The sequence below is a fragment of the Scyliorhinus torazame genome, chromosome 8, assembly GCF_047496885.1.
Source record: "Scyliorhinus torazame isolate Kashiwa2021f chromosome 8, sScyTor2.1, whole genome shotgun sequence".
Taxonomy (NCBI): domain Eukaryota; kingdom Metazoa; phylum Chordata; class Chondrichthyes; order Carcharhiniformes; family Scyliorhinidae; genus Scyliorhinus; species Scyliorhinus torazame.
Genome location: NC_092714.1, coordinates 250,928,573 through 250,946,301, shown reverse-complemented (window position 1 = coordinate 250,946,301; position 17,729 = coordinate 250,928,573). Strand labels below are relative to the sequence as shown.

The 17,729-nt window shown below is 45.9% G+C and overlaps 1 protein-coding gene across 7 annotated transcripts in view; it reads left to right on the top strand.

Annotated features, from left to right (window-relative positions):
• LOC140428530 (calcium-responsive transactivator-like) overlaps positions 1-17,729 on the top strand; it is a 152,742-nt gene that overhangs the window by 25,191 nt on the left and 109,822 nt on the right. For all 7 annotated transcript variants that reach the window (XM_072515102.1, XM_072515096.1, XM_072515098.1 and 4 more), the window contains exons 3-6: positions 6,557-6,641; positions 11,531-11,675; positions 12,331-12,531; positions 15,738-15,902. In XM_072515102.1, the coding sequence (XP_072371203.1) occupies positions 6,557-6,641; positions 11,531-11,675; positions 12,331-12,531; positions 15,738-15,902 (596 nt within the window). The remainder of the gene's footprint in view (positions 1-6,556; positions 6,642-11,530; positions 11,676-12,330; positions 12,532-15,737; positions 15,903-17,729) is intronic.

The following is a 17,729-nucleotide window of genomic DNA, read 5'->3' as shown; positions in this document are numbered from 1 at the left end:
TCCTTAACCCTCTCTGTTTTGTACCCAGATGCCAATTTAGTGTAAGTTGAGGGAGGGGGAAAGCAAGGTTGGAAAAATTAAGATGACAGCTTTCAATTTTGTATCCTGTCACTGGAATTGGCGATTACTTCAGCATGTGACTGTAGATTAGTTTAGCACTCGGCTGCATTTGATATTTTCAACTCTTTACTCTATTTTAGTCAACTTGAAAATCAAAACATTTCCCTGATTTGTCAGTCTGCAATTCACTACAGTTGATTCATTTCATAGAATCATAGAAGAATCATAGAAGTTTACAGCATGGAAACAGGCCCTTCGGCCCAACCAGTCCATGCCGCCCAGTTTTTACCATTAAGCTAGTCCCAGTTGCCCGCACTTGGCCCATAACCCTCTATACCCATCTTACCCATGTAACTATCTAAATGCTTTTTAAAAGACACAATTGTACCCGCCTCTACTACTACCTCTGGCAGCACATTCCAGACACTCACTACCCTCTGAGTGAAGAAATTGCCCCTCTGGGCCCTTCTGAATCTCTCCCCTCTCACCTTAAACCTATGCCCTCTAGTTTTAGACTCCCCTACCTTTGGGAAAAGATGTTGACTATCTACCTTATCTATGCCCCTCATTATTTTATAGACCTCTATAAGATCACCCCTAAGCCTCCTACGCTCCAGGGAAAAAAGTCCCAGTCTATCCAGCCTCTCCTTATAACGCGAACCATCAAGTCCCGGTAACATCCTAGTAAATCTTTTCTGCAGTCTTTCTAGTTTAATAATATCCTTTCTATAATAGGGTGACCAGAACTGCACACAGTATTCCAAGCGTGGCCATACCAATGTCTTGTACAACTTCAACAAGACATCCCAACTCCTGTGTTCAATGTTCTGACCAATGAAACCAAACATGCTGAATGCCTTCTTCACTACCCTGTCCACCTGCGACTCCACCTTCAAGGAGCTATGAACCTGTACTCCTAGATCTCTTTGTTCTATATCTCTCCCCAACGCCATACCATTAACTGAGTAGGTCCTGGCCTGATTCGATCTGCCAAAATGCATCACCTCACATTTATCTAAATTAAACTCCATCTGCCATTCGTCGGCCCACTGGCCTAATTGATCAAGATCCCGTTGCAATCCTAGATAACCTTCTTCACGATCCACTGTGCCACCAATCTTGGTGTCATCTGCAAACTTACTAACCATGCCTCCTAAATTCTCATCCAAATCATTAATATAAATCACAAATAACAGTGGACCCAGCACCGATTCCTGAGGCACACCACTGGTCACAGGCCTCCAGTTTGAATAACAACCCTCTACAACCACCCTCTGTCTTCTGTCGTCCAGCCAATTTTGAATCCAATTGGCAACCTCACCCTGGATCCCGTGAGCTTTAACCTTCTGCAACAACCTACCATGCGGTACCTTGTCAAAGGCTTTGCTAAAGTCCATGTATACAACGTCTACTGCCTTGCCCTCATCTACCTTCTTGGTCACCCCCTCAAAAAACTCAATCAAATTTGTGAGACATGATTTTCCACGCACAAAACCATGCTGACTGCCCCGAATCAGTCCTTGCCTCTCTAAATGCTTGTAGATCCTGTCTCTCAGAATACCTTCTAGCAACTTACCTACTACAGACGTTAGGCTCACCGGTCTGTAGTTATAGAACATAGAACAATACAGCGCAGTACAGGCCCTTCGGCCCACGATGTTGCACCGAAACAAAAGCCATCTAACCTACACTATGCCATTATCATCCATATGTTTATCCAATAAACTTTTAAATGCCCTCAATGTTGGCGAGTTCACTACTGTAGCAGGTAGGGCATTCCACGGCCTCACTACTCTTTGCGTAAAGAACCTACCTCTGACCTCTGTCCTATATCTATTACCCCTCAGTTTAAAGTTATGTCCCCTCATGCCAGCCATATCCATCCGCGGGAGAAGGCTCTCACTGTCCACCCTATCCAACCCCCTGATCATTTTGTATGCCTCTATTAAGTCTCCTCTTAACCTTCTTCTCTCCAACGAAAACAACCTCAAGTCCATCAGCCTTTCCTCATAAGATTTTCCCTCCATACCAGGCAACATCCTGGTAAATCTCCTCTGCACCCGCTCCAAAGCCTCCACGTCCTTCCTATAATGCGGTGACCAGAACTGTACGCAATACCCAAATGCGGCCGTACCAGAGTTCTGTACAGCTGCAACATGACCTCCCGACTCCGGAACTCAATCCCTCTACCAATAAAGGCCAACACTCCATAGGCCTTCTTCACAACCCTATCAACCTGGGTGGCAACTTTCAGGGATCTATGTACATGGACACCTAGATCCCTCTGCTCATCCACACTTTCAAGAACTTTACCATTAGCCAAATATTCCGCATTCCTGTTATTCCTTCCAAAGTGAATCACCTCACACTTCTCTACATTAAACTCCATTTGCCACCTCTCAGCCCAGCTCTGCAGCTTATCTATATCCCTCTGTAACCTGCTACATCCTTCCACACTATCGACAACACCACCGACTTTAGTATCGTCTGCAAATTTACTCACCCACCCTTCTGCGCCTTCCTCTAGGTCATTGATAAAAATGACAAACAGCAACGGCCCCAGAACAGATCCTTGTGGTACTCCACTTGTGACTGTACTCCATTCTGAACATTTCCCATCAACCACCACCCTCTGTCTTCTTTCAGCTAGCCAATTTCTGATCCACATCTCTAAATCACCCTCAATCCCCAGCCTCCGTATTTTTTGCAATAGCCTACCGTGGGGAACCTTATCAAACGCTTTGCTGAAATCCATATACACCACATCAACTGCTCTACCCTCGTCTACCTGTTCAGTCACCTTCTCAAAGAACTCAATAAGGTTTGTGAGGCATGACCTACCCTTCACAAAGCCATGCTGACTATCCCTGATCATATTATTCCTATCTAGATGATTATAAATCTTGTCTCTTATAATCCCCTCCAAGACTTTACCCACTACAGACGTGAGGCTCACCGGTCTATAGTTGCCGGGGTTGTCTCTGCTCCACCTCTTCCCTACGTACCTCAATGCCATCTATTCTATTAGCCTGGGGCTCAGCATTCTCCGCCACAACATTATCTTTTTCCTGAGTGAATACTGACGAAAAATATTCATTTTCCCAGGCTTTTCCCTGCTGCCCTTCTTAAACAAGGGCACAACATTCGCCACTCTCCAATCTTCAGGCACCTCACCTGTGGCTGCCGATGATTCAAATATCTCTGTTAGGGGACCCGCAATTTCCTCCCTAGCCTCCCTCAACATCCTGGGATACATTTCATCAGGTCCCGGGGATTTATCTACCTTGATGCGCTTTAAGACTTCCAGCACCTCCTCCTCTGTAATATGCACACTTCTCAAGACATCGCTATTTATTTCCCTTAGTTTCCTAACATCCATGCCTTTCTCCATCGTGAATACCGATGAGAAATATTCATTCAGGATCTCACCCAACTCTTGTGGCTCTGCATATAGATGTCCTTGTTGATCCTTAAGAGGCCCTACTCTGTCCCTAGTTACTCTTTTCCCCTTTATGTATCTGTAGAAGCTCTTTGGATTCTCCTTTGCATTATTTGCCAAAGCAATTTCATGTCCCCTTTTTGCCCTCCTGATTTCCCTCTTAACTCTATTTCGACAATCTCTATACTCGTCAAGGGATCCACTTGATCCCAGTTGTTTATGTACGTCATATGCCTCCTTTTTTTTGACCAGAGTCTCAATATCTCGAGTCATCCAGGGTTCCCTACTGCTACCAGCCTTGCCCTTCACTCTAAAGGGAATGTGCTTACCCTGAACCCTGGTTAACACATTTTTAAAAGTCTCCCATTTACCAGCCGTCCCTTTGCCTGCCAACAGTCTCCCCCAATCTACCTCTGAAAGTTCCTGTCTGATACCATCAAAATTGGTCTTGCCCCAATTAAGAATTTTAACTCTTGGGCCAGACCTATCATTCTCCATAGCTATCTTAAAACTAATGGAGTTATGGTCACTTGTCCCAAAGTGATCCCTCACTAACACTTCTGTCACTTGCCCTTCCTTATTTCCCAAGACGAGGTCAAGTTTTGCCCCCTCTCTAGTCGGTCCATCCACATACTGAATGAGAAATTCCTCCTGAATACACTCAACAAATTTCTCTCCATCCAAGCCCCTAATGCTATGGCTGTCCCAGTCAGTGTTGGGAAAGTTAAAGTCCCCTACTATTACCACCCTATTATTCTTGCAGCTATCTGTAATCTCCTTACATATTTGCTCCTCAATTTCCCGCTGACTATTTGGGGGCCTGTAGTACAGTCCTATCAAGGTGATCTCTCCCTTCTTATTTTTCAGTTCCACCCATATAGACTCAGTGGGCGAACCCTCGGATATATCCCCTCTAAGTACTGCCGTGATGTTCTCCCTAATCAAAAACGCCACTCCCCCTCCTCTCTTACCTCCTGTTCTATCCTTTCTATAGCATCTGTACCCCGGAACATTGAGTTGCCAGTCCTGCCCCTCCCTTAGCCATGTTTCAGTCATAGCTATAATATCCCAGTCCCATGTGCCCATCCATGCCCTGAGTTCATCCGCTTTGCCCGTCAGGCCCCTTGCATTGAAATAAATGCAGTTTAATGTAGACTTTCCTTGCTCTCTGCCCTGCTTTCTCTGGTCATGCTTTACACACTCTCCCTTCCTGCCTTTTGTTTCCGTCCCCACTGACTTCCTACATCGGTTCCCATCCCCCTGCCACATTAGTTTAAACCCTCCCCAACTGCACTAGCAAACCCCCCCCCCCCCGAGAACATTGGTTCCAGTCCCACCCAGATGCGGACCGTCCGATTTGTACAGGTCCCACCTCCCCCAGAACCGGTCCCAATGTCCCAGGAATTTGAAATCCTCCCTCTTGCACCATCTCTCAAGCCACGTATTCATCCTAGCTATCCTGTCATTCCTACTCTGACTATCACGTGGCACTGGTAGCAATCCTGAGATTACTACCTTTGAGGTCCTACTTTTTAGTTTAACTCCTAACTCCCTAAATTCAGCTTGTAGGACCTCATCCCGTTTTTTACCTATATCGTTGGTGCCTATATGCACCACGACAGCTGGCTGTTCGCCCTCCCCCTCCAGAATGCCCTGCAGCCGCTCCGAGACATCCTTGACCCTTGCACCAGGGAGGCAACATACCAACCTGGATTCTCGTTTGCGTCCGCAGAAACGCCTGTCTATTCCCCTTACAATTGAATCCCCTATCACTATAGATCTGCCACTCTTTTTCCCGCCCTTCTGTGCAGCAGAGCCAGCCACGGTGCCACGAACCTGGCTGCTGCCACCTTCCCCTGGTGAGCCATCTCCCCAACAGTTTCCAAAACGGTAAATCTGTTTTGGAGGGAGATGACCGCAGGGGATCCCTGCACTGCCTTCCTACTCTTCCTCTGTCTGTTGGACACCCATTCCCTATCTGCCTCAGTAATTTTAATCTGCGGTGTGACCAACTCACTGAATGTGCTATCCACAACTTCCTCAGCATCGCGGATGCTCCAAAGTGAATCCATCTGCAGCTCCAGAGCCGTCAAGCGGTCTAACAGGAGCTGCAGTTGGACACACTTCTTGCAGATGAAGGAGTCAGGGACACCAGAAGGGTCCCTGACTTGCCACATCTCACAAGAGGAGCATGACACGGGTCTGAGCTCTCCTGCCATGACTTAAACCTGAAGTTAAATTTGAACTACACTACACAGCTAAGAGAAAGTCAAAGAGAGAAAAATCACTTACCAGTCACAAGCCAATCACTTACCTGCTGGCTGTGATGTAATTGCTCCCGAGACTCCCTCACAGGTCTGCTTCTCTGCACCTCCTTAAGATGAGCACCAAATTCCCTTAACTAGTTAATTAATTTACTTAATTAATTGGGTTTTTTTTCTGGAAACTCAACCCCAAACACCAAACTCCAAAAAAACACAGCCCTCACTCACCTCTTACCCGAACTCAGCCTTACCCAAACTCAGATACACTCTGTTTGCTTCCAGCAGTCCGTTTCTAAAGGCACTTCAGCCACACCTTTTGTATCCTTCCTGATTTACAGTCAGCCAATAGGCCTGCTCCCGAAACTGATCTCCCGAAACTAACTTGTTTTAGTTTAGATATTATTAAATAATATGCTCAAGTGTAGACCCGTTGAATGAAACAAAATAGGGAGTAAACAATGGTTACATAATAATGCATTCACCAAAGTGGTCAATGTGGAACTGCCACCTACAGCCACATTTAGAAACTGCTAGGGGTCTAAAAGCCACTTCTAATGCTTATTTACACTATAAATTAGTAACTCCAATTGATCTTGCATTAGGAGACTATCTGAAAATAATTTTATTTTCATATACAATTCTGTGTGTCAGGGCCAGACCAAGCAATGAAAGGACATATGAGCTTATCATCGCCATTACCGTTATCATTCTTATTATTATTGCAGTGATTTTCATTTAATGAATCCCTCCATGAATTAAAACAAAAACCTTTACCTGTTCTTCCATTTCTTAGATACCAACAAATGCTGCACAGAAATTTGGTTTACCTGGCAACAATAGCAGATTCCAATCAAAACATGCAGTCGTTGCTACCTGCTGTAAGTAACACACCAGTGGTTGCAAACCCAGGGTGTAATATGTTTTGTGAGACAAAAAAAAGCTACAATTATAAATGAGATTTCCAGATCAATGTTCTGCCCATTAACATTTAATCCCGCCTCCACTCCATAAATCACTACAGATCTGGCATATAGATATTTGGGGGAATTATGGGGCGGGATTCTCCGGCCGCGCCCGCCCGGTGACCGGAGAATCCCGGCCAAGGTGTTCTTGCGGCGGGCGGGGTGGACGAATTCAGCCCATGGTGTGCAATGGTATATTTGGGTAGTAATTAACAAAGAGAAAAAAAAAGAGAAAGATTTGCATTTATATAGCACTTTTCATGACCACCAGCTATCCCAAACCACTTGCAGCCAATTAAGTATTTATTACTGCTTTGGCAAAGAGTCATCCATACTCAAAATGTTGCTCCCTCCTCTCTCCACAGATGCTGTCAGACTTGCTGAGATTGTCCCACATTTTCTGTTTTGTTGTTGAAGTATTTATTGACATGTAGTCACTGTTATAATGTAGAAATGCAGCAGTCCATTTACATGCAGTAAACCTGCAAGCTGCAACGTGGTAATGACTGGATAATTTGTCTTTGTATTGTTGACTGAGGACACTTGGGGCAATTCACCTGAAGCAGTATCAGGGGATATTTTACATCCACCTTTTTTTGACTATTTATTCTTCCATGAGATGTAGGCTTCGCTGACAAGGCCACCATTTGTTGCCCTTGAATGAATCAGAGTACTTGGCCATTTCAGAGGGGAGTTACGAGTCAGCCACATTGCTGTGGGTCTGAAGTCACATATAGGCCAGACCCAGTAAGGATGGTAGATTTCCTTCGCTAAAGGAGATGAGTGAACCAAATAGGTTTTTACAGCAATCGATGATAGTTGCCAGTCTCATCATTACTGAGATTAGCTTTGTATTCCCGATTTTGTTAATTTAATTTAAATTCCGCCACCTGCTGTGATGGGATTTGAATCCATGCCCCCAGAGCATTAGCCTAGACCTGAGAAGTCAGAAAGGGCCTGACATCTCATTCAAAAGATGAGATTGCAGCATTGCAGCACTCCCTCAAAAGTGCAATGGAGCGTCAACCTTGATTTTTGTGCTCAAGTCCAGGAATAGGTGCTTGAACCCACAAACTGGAGTTGCATATTTTGGGATTCCTTTATCACTTTTGATAAATGCACAACTTTTGATTAGCTTGCAGTCCCTTGACAAATGGCAAAACTGCTTCTCAATATTTACGCTATCCGTGCTGATCTGTTTTTAAAGGTCTTTCCAAAATTCCATTAAGCTATGGGTTTAGAACATAGAACAGTACAGCACAGTACAGGCCCTTCAGCCCACGATGTTGTGACGACCACTTATCCTAATCTAACATCAACCTAATCTACATCCCTTCAATTTACTGCTGTCCATGTGCCTGTCCAAGAGTCTCTTAAATGTCCCGAATGACTCTGACTCCACCACCTCCGCTGGCACCCACCACTCTGTGTAAAGATCCGTTGCTTAGATTTGAGAAAGGATTCTTGTAATGTAGTTGTGGGATATTGTCTAATTTATATCAAGGCTCTGACGAACAAAAATGAAATGGGATCAGCTGAGAAGTATATTAAGTATCAGTTTCTCTATGAATAATTTTGTTGGACAAACTCTGTGCTCATCTGTATTTTTCAATGAATTGTCTCTTTCCTGGTTTGAATAAACTCTTTACAATCCTTGGGTTAGATTGAGTTGGTAGGAGTCTGGTTAAACTAATAAAGACTTTGTCCAGTACTGATTTTAAAGGGTTTGCTCTGGGTTTAATAATATACAAAGATTTTGAATGGACAGTAGTGTGGGTATAATCCACTAACCAGATGCCAATATACAATAAATTCAAACTTGTTGCAAATTGGTTCTTTGTGAAAAGATTTAACTGAATGCCTTTGTTTCAAACTAAAGATCAAATTTAAAAAATAAAAATATTGAAAATGATTAACGAAAGAACTTGAATTTTCATAACATGACCTCTGAATGTCAAAATGTGCTTCAAAGCCAATGAGGTTTAGGTACAACTTTGATGTAGGAAATGTAGCAACTGATTTGCGCACAGCAAGCTGCCACAAACAGTGACAAAATAAATGACCGAACCATCTGCTTTTGGTTGGTGGCTGAGAGATAAATGTTGGGACAGGACACCCAGAGAACATTCTTGTTATTCTTTAAATAAAGCTATGGGATGCTTTACATCCACCTGGGAGGGTAGGTAGAACCTCAGGTTAGCATCTAAATGTACCTGCAATCATGCAGCACTAAAGCAGTGTCAGCCTAGAGTTTGAGCTCTCTTGACTGGGGCTTATGACCACAACCGTCTGATTCAGAGCCAAAAGGCATGGCTGAAGCATTTTCATCTTTAAAGTTTGTTTTTTAAACATTCATGGGATGTGGGCATCGCAGGCTGTGCCAGCATTTATTGCCCATTCCTAATTGCCCTTGAGGGGGCATTTAAGAGTCAACCACATTGCTGTGGGTCTGGAGTCACATGGAGGCCAGACCAGGTAAGGATGGCAGATTTCCTTCCCTAAAGGACATTAGCGAACCAGATGGGTTTTTACAACAATCGACAATGGTTTCATGGTCATCATTAGACTTTTAATTCCAGATTTTCTTGAATTCTAATTTCACCATCTGCAGTGGCGGGATTTGAACCCGGGTCCCCAGAGCATTACTGTCGGCCTCTGGTTTACTCGCCAATGACAATACCGCTAAGCCACCGGCTCCCTCTCTCTTTAAGACCATGAAGAGAAACAACTTTGGCTAGAGGCAGGTTATCAAATTTCTTTTGTCCAATATTTTAATGAGGACCGCAGATAACCTGAGGCACTAAGCACCTGCAAGTTGATAGATAGTGTGGTGGGGTTGGTTGGTTATAGCTGCTGAGGCTGGGCCTATTCACACTTGTATTTTCTAGCAGGGTTACTGACCGGAATTCCCCGGACGCTCATGCTGGCGGGATATACTGGGCGGAATTCTCCCCCCCCCCCCCCCCCCCACCCCACGCCGAGTGGGAGAATCGGCCGGGCGCCGCGCGAGTCCCGCCACACTGCCCCGATGCCCGCACGCAATTCTCCCACGTACCCCCAAACCGGCACGGCGCAAATCACAGCTGGCCGCTGGGAGAATCGCCGCTTGCCGTTGGTAATGGTAGGGGCTGTTTAGCACAGGGCTAAATCGCTGGCTTTGAAAGCAGACCAAGGCAGGCCAGCAGCACGGTTCAATTCCCGTAACTGCCTCCCCGAACAGGCGCTGGAATGTGGCGACTAGGGGCTTTTCACAGTAACTTCATTGAAGCCTACTTGTGACAATAAGCGATTTTCATTTCATTTCATTTTTTCATAATGGGCGAGCGGCGATTCTCCGGCCTGGATGGGCCGAGTCGCCTGCCCAACACGGTAGGTTCCCGCCGGCACCATCCACACCTGGGCACTGCCGGCGGGAACAGCGTGGGAACGCTGAGGGGGCGGCCTGTGGGGGGGCGAGGGGGGTTCCTGCACCGGGGAGGGGGGGGGGGCCCAAAAGGGGTCTGGCCCGCGATCGGTGCCCACCGATCGGCGGGCCGGCCTCTCTGAAGGAGGACCTCCTTTCCTTCGCTGCCCCGCAAGATCCATCCGACATCTTCTTGCGGGGTGGCTGCAGGGCGGACGGCAACAGCGCATGCGCGGGTTGGCGCCGGTCAACCTGCGCATGCATGGGTGACGTCATTTATGCGGCGCCGGGCGCGTCATTTACGCGGCGCCGCATTTACGCGGCGCCAAGGCCCGGCACGCGTAAATGACGCGGCGCCGCTCCTAGCCCCCTGGGGGCGGGAGAATCGGGGGCTGGGAACGGCCTCCGACGGAGAATTGCGCCCACTGTTTACCGCCAGCAGCGCACCCCCTCCCGGGGGTTTCTCAGCGGCGTGGGGTGGCTCAATGGGTATTCCCATTGATAGCAGCGGGAGCAAAGAATCCCACTGCCAGCGAATGCCGCGCCGCCTCCCGCCGCCAAAGAACACGTGGCTGGGAGGCCGGAGAATCCCGCCCACTGTCTTTTCTTTTTATCCTTCTGTAGCCTGTGACACAGAGGTCAGTTGTTTCATCCTTGCCACAGCCTTGCCTGAGATAAATTAATCTGGCATAGAATGGGGGTGAACCCTCAGCTACTCACCATCGACCCGAGTGTTACACTAGTTAGCATATTTACCAGTTGTTCTGTTGATTTCCAATAGGATCAAGATTGAACATAATATTTTTGAGCATATAGTCCACTTCCAACAAACATCAGTGCAGTAACTGAGGGACTGCTGCATTATTGGAAGTGCAACCATTTTGGAAGAGCTGATGCATTCTACCTGCTCATGCTGATTTAAAGAATCAAGCGGCATTATTTAAAGACCCAAGAATAACATTCTCTTTTGACCACCTATCATCAAAAGACAGAAATTCTACTTGTTCATTTATTTCTACTGTGCAGGAAGGACCCTGTTGTGCATTTTGTCTACAAATATAACCATGACTGCACTTCAGAAAATAGGTACTTTCAATGTAAAGTGTTTCAGAATGTCTCGAGAATATGTTACGTTGCTATATGAATGCAAATTTATTTATTTATTTTCTACATGAACACAATATTTTGCTTTCTCTGCTGTGAAATCATCACCTCAGGGGAAGAACATTGTAACTAGTTGTAGAATAGAATAACCGCTGTGGTGATCTTCCAAGACACCATAAAGGGACAACATCTCTTTTTTTTTAAAGAATATGATTTTGAGGTCTTCACAAGATTTTTCTTTAAAAATCCAATTATTAACTGTGGGTTTTGTTTCCCTCCTGATGTTTCCTTTACTCAGCCACCTTCCCAAAACCTGTCTATGGGACCAGGAGGAATGAATCTCTCTGGATCAAATCAAGCCTTACATTCACAGAGTGTTCCGAATGACACCATGGGAGGAGGTATTCCCCCTTCCTCACTAATGCAGAGCCAGATGAGCAATGGTAGGTTTTAACAGTACTAAACTGTAACTGTGTTCCTTATTTAATATATAGCAATGTTAAAATACTGGGTTCTGCCAGATTGTAAGCCTGAAAATGAATTCAAGCCAGATTTATGTCTGGCATTTCGATTTAACTAAAACATAATTCTATTTCAGTGTATGTTTTACAGGATAGAGCATGTGATGGGTCCTACCCAGCATAGCTGGAATTCTTTTTGCCACAGTTTAGCTTGACTTAATTTAAGGTCCTTGGTTCTGGCCGCTACTGCAGCTTCTGTTTGAATTTGATAGGCGCTATTTGGCTCCTAAAGACCCCACTCTCCTCTCCCCTCCCCCCCCCCCCCCCCCCAAACCTCAGAGGAGCTCATTTCATTGAACCAAGCGGTTTCCATGTACATTCACTTCCCATCTCATACATTCTTATTTAATCTGAGCGAGATTGCTCATTTATGATCAGTTTTCTGTTGATTGCCTATCTTTCTTGGGAATGTATTTTCGGACAATGTATCATCAACTGAAATAGAAGGAAGGTTTTGTCCCATCGGGTTCGGGGTTTTAAGTGAGCACGGGTCACAGCGGTGTCTGCCAATCTATTGTATGACTTCAAAGACTATCAAGGCAAATCACTGTAACTGAATCTGGCTCTGTTCCTTTAGGTCCTTCTCATGTTTCAGTGCAACAATCAGGGCCAGCAACAATACCGAGTTCTTCAATGGCCATGTCTGTAAACAACCATGGAAGTGCAAGTGGTTATAGCCACTCTGTACCCTCATCACAAGGCATGCAGATGCAGGGTCAGAGCCAGTCAATGGCAAATTATGGATCCCGGACAAACATGAGCATGCAAACCAGTCAAGGTAAACTTTCTAAAGTTGCCATGTCATATTATTGAAATAAATAATTTTGGCATTTGTAATGTTTCCTTTCCTAAGCTATTTGTATAAAATGTCTGTCAATGTACTTGGTTAAGTTTAGTTCTCCCATTGAGCAGAATGCCGAAAAGAAACGGGGTGGTATACTCTTGGTCCACCCGCCGCGCTTTCCTGCAGTAACTTCATTGCAGTGTTAATATAAGCCTGCTTGTGACAGTAATAAAGATTATTATTATTTGGACTTTTAGAAGGCTTTCGACCAAGTCCCACATAAGATTGAAGCGCATGGGATTAGGGGTAGTGTATTGAGTTGGATAGAAAACTGGTTGGCAGACAGGAAACAAAGAGTGGGAATAAACGGGTCTTTTCCAAATGACAGGCAGTGACTAGAGGAGTACCGCAGGAATCGGTGCTAGGACCCCAACTATTCACAAAACATACTAATGATCTAGATGAGATATCCGGAGGTGATCCAGTTGTTCCTGGTGCAACGGCCCTGAATGATACGTTCTGCAGCCTGTCGAGCCAGCTCCAGATCCTCAACAGGCTCATCTTCCACGCTGTCCTTGTTCGATGAGGCCTGCTGTTCCTACCCCACCTCCAACATGTCGCCCTGCTGTTGCACAGGATGCAGCAGACCACCACGATGCGCAAGACCCTCTGGGGGCTGTATTGAAGAGTCCCACCAGAGCGGTATACTGCACAGTGGTTAGCACTGCTGCCTCACAGTGCCAGGGACCCGGGTTCAATTCCAACCTTAGGTGACTATGTGGAGTTTGTACGTTCTCCCGTGTCTGCGTGGGTTTCTTCCGGGTGCTCCTGTTTCCTCCCACAGTCCAAAGGTGTGTGGGTTAGGTGGATTGGCCATGCTAACATTGCCCCTTAATACCCAAAAATGTGCAGGTTAGGTGGGGTTACGGGGACAGGGTGTGGGGAGGTGGCCTAGGTAGAGTCGTTTTTCAGATGATCAGTGCACACTCAATGGGCTGAATGGCCTCCTTCTGAACTGTAGGAATTATGTGGATTCCACGGATCCTTCAGTGTGAGTTGGACAAGTTGAGTGAGTGGGCAAATGAATGGCAGTGCAGAATAATTTGGATAAATGTGAGGTTATCCACTTCGTGAGCAAAAACGGGAAGGCAGACTATTATCTGAATGATCATAAATTAGGAGAAGAGAATGTGCAACAAAACCTAGGTATTCATGTACACCAATTATTGAAGGCAAGCATGCAAGAAGGCTAATGGTATGTTGGCCTTCATAGTGAGAAGATTCGAGCAAGGAACAGGGATGTCTTGCTGTAATTATACAGGGCCTTGGTGAGGCCATGCCTGGGATACTGGTCTTCTTATCTGAGGGAGGATGTTCTTGCTATAGAGGGAGTGCAGCGAAGGTTTACCAGATTAATTCTTGGGATGGCATGTACGAGGAAAGGTTGAGTCGGTTAGAATTGTATTCACTGGAGTTTAGTAGAATGAGGGGGATACTCATAGAAACCTGTAAAATTCTAACAAGTCTAGACAGGGTAGGTTAAGGATGTTCCTGATGGTGGGGGTCACAGTCTGAGGATACGGGATAGACCATTTAGAGCTGAGATGAGGAGAAATTTCTTCCCTCAGACAGTGGTCAGCCTGTGGAACTTGCTACCACAGGAAGTAGTTGAGGCCAAAACATTGTGGGCTCGATTCAAATAATTGGGAACAAAGCCCCTTAGCAAGCGGGTTTAGCCGCATATTTCCTGGCGCTCGCAGTGACTTGTGCTGTGTAAGGCACCTCAGCAGGCCACTCCCTCCGCCCCCACCACGGAAGTATCGGGGAGGCACCGCCCGCCCCCAACGCTGTCATCGGGGCTCTACCTTCTCCCCCAAACATACATAAGGGAACCCCCCACCCCGGCCAGAATATCACCTTGCCCACAATAGAAGAGGGTCACATCCCCCCCCCCCTCCCCCCGCCCGCCAGAGCCCATTTGGTAGTGCCCACTCAATGACCCCTGGCAGTGCCCCCAGAGGTTCCCAGGGTGCCCGGGGGCAATGCCTTGCCTTGGCTCTCAACCCCCGTAGTCTCCAAGCACTTCTGCATCTCCTCCGTGGCCATTATGACTGTTTTCCGCTTTCGAAAACCAGTAGTGATTCGTGCTGGTGTGGCATCACGAGCCGTTTAAGTATATTTAAATTTATTCAAATTCTGGAAGACCCGGGTGTCCAGGAGGAGAAAGAGGCAGATGTTCTGGCCTTTGCCTCCTTGGTAGCCCAGCGACGGATATTACTGGCTTGGTGGGATTCTAGGCCTCTGAAGCCGGAGGCCTGGTTAACCGACATGGCGAGCTTTCTCAGCCTGGAAAAGATCAAGTTCGCCTTGAGAGAGTCGGTGTCAGGGTGCGCCTGGAGGTGGCAACCATTCATTGACTTCTTTGCGGAGAATTAATCGTCAGCAGGGAGGGGTGGGAGGGGGGGGGCGTTAGGGTAGCATAAGAGTAGGGGGTTAAATAGGCGGGCCTTGGAGGGACGGATGTCGGCGGCTGCATTATGACTATTGTTCTTTATACTCTAAAAACTCATGGAAAATGCCCTTGCTAGGCGTGAACCTGATCACGTCACTGGGCAGGGGGCGCAGGAGATCTCAAACCGAGATCTCAGTGGCGCAAGTCTCATTATGGCCCTCTTGCGAGATTTAGCACCCATAACTGGGTTTGCGCCCAAGGCGAAGGAGCCCTTTAAATTCCAAGCCTGACAATTGAAAGCTGCCAATGAGCTAGTTGATTCTTTTTAACTCATCCAAATGGGATTGGCATTACAGCAGGCTACCACTGCTTGTTAGTCACTGGATTCCTCTGGCAGCACTCTGCACCTGCTGCTTTTATACTGGAGCTGTTGTGTGTTCTCACCTTGTTGCAATTTAGTGATTTTGTTCCTTTTAATAGATGTTCAGTGATACATTCAATTTCAGTAAACTTGAAATGGAGCCTTGGATTGAACAATACAGTTCAGTCAGTTCAATGTTTATCATGGGCTTCACAACATTGGAGAAAATATCAGAATTAGTGGTGTAATTTACTGATCCTACTAGAATGTACCACGTTGACAGTGAAACACTTAGGCAAATTTGCTATAACTTCGAGTTCTCTTTTTGAGCGCGCGGGTCAAAATGATTCCTTTCAACAGAATCGCTCATTTCAGGTTATTTTTCAGTTCCCATGATGCACCAGCAAGCTGCAACCTCACATTACAGTACACCGCAAGGAGGTGGTCAGCATTACCAGGGGCATTCAACCATGGGGATGATGGGACAGAGTAACCAAGGCAACAACATAATGGGACAAAGGCCAATGGGGCCTTATAGGTCGTCACAACAAGGTATGATTTGCAGAGCGTCACGATTTGAGTCAACTTGACGCGGTATATTTGACATTTTTTTCCAGTACACTACATTGCAATTTTTTGCCCCATTGACTCTGTCCTTAATGAATGAAGCAAGTTTGCTGTTCAAGACATTCCGTTGTCTTCAGCAGGACCTATTTGCAAAGTGGATGCAGTTTAGAAGCAAACAGAAGGTATTACAGAGGAAAGGCAACTGTTCTTCTATCAGTGATTTAAATATTAATTACTCTAGAGGAAAACCTACAAAAAACAAAAGAATAAACTATTATTTAAATCAGTATCTTTTGGGTTGTGTGAGTTGACTTATGGCGTTGTCATGGGTAGTTTGGGCACATGGGGTTGCAATGTTTAATTGCTTTACCTTGCTTGTCACATTTAAAGGCCAGTATTCAGCTAATAGATCTGAGGTTACCGATTGCAAATTTCTCTAATCGGTAAATGTTGATTCCTTCTATTCTCTCAACAACCTCTTTAGGTTTATCTATAAACTAGAAGAAATATATATAGATTTATTTTCCTGAGATTGTGAGTTTGTAATTTGTTAGAATGTATTACAGAGAATTGTGGATAGCACAATTGCTTCACAGCTCCAGGGTCCCAGGTTTGATTCCGGCTTGGGTCACTGTCTGTGCGGAGTCTGCACATCCTCCCTGTGTGTGCGTGGGTTTCCTCTGGGTGCTCCGGTTTCCTCCCACAGTCCAAAGATGTGCAGGTTAGGTGGATTGGCCGTGATAAATTGCCCTATGTGTCCAAAAGTGCCCTTAGTGTTGGGTGGGGTTGCTGGGTTGTGGGGATAGGGTGGAGGTGTTGACCTTGGGTGGGGTGCTCTTTCCAAGAGCCGGTGCAGACTCGATGGGCCGAATGGCCTCCTTCTGCACTGTAAATTCTATGATGTGTCTAGACTGTGACAGATGCTCTTAAAAGCCTTTTTTGCTGCATTAAAGTTTCATTTTGCTGTTGGACTCTTCTCTTTGGGCTTGGCCCTTTTTGGGGGAGGGGGTAATGAAAGTTGCAATCTTTTATTTTACTGTGAAATTCCTTTGCAAAGTATAGATTAAAACCTTTGACTTGTCGGGATAGCCCATTTGAGGCATGGACCAAAGGTTTAGTCTTGGATTTTCCCAGTTTTAGAAGGGCTCCGTGCCTTAGGCAAAATGGTTCCGGAACGCTAATTCCAGAAGTCCTGCCCCTGAATCTGGCACCGGGGGCAGGCTGGGGTTGGGTGGGGTGTGGTGGTGGTGAAGGAGGGTACATGTGTAGTTTGCACATCCATGGTTCGTGGAGGTAGCCACACGTGTAAAAGTGCAGATGCTTCCAAAAAGATTCAATCCTCATTACTGGAATATCCAAAACATGACTTGTGGGCTTTAGACATTTGAGCTTAAAGCTGCTGGAGTTATTTGGAGAGGTCAGAAATCTTTTTGGAAAGGTTCAGAAACTCCTTTGGGAGAGGTCGGGTGCCTTTGGGATTGAATGTGTGTAAAAAGTGGATAAACGCAGTTGAACTGTCAGCTGTAAAGGCATCAACATCCCCAAGCTCTTCAAATTTTGGACAGACTACAGTTGAAAAAAATCTGTGTGTATAATTTGCCTGGTAGGCTATTGATGTAAGCCTGAGGGATATCATTAATGGATGAGTGCTGCATGACTGACTCCACCACCGATCCTTATCACAGCGGGGTCCTGTAAATTAGCAGTTTGATTGAAAGCTCTGAGTGACTATGAAGTCTTTGATGTGAGGCTATGAACACAATGTTTGTTTCATAAGGGAGAAATGGCTTGATGTTAATGTTTGTTTCCCTA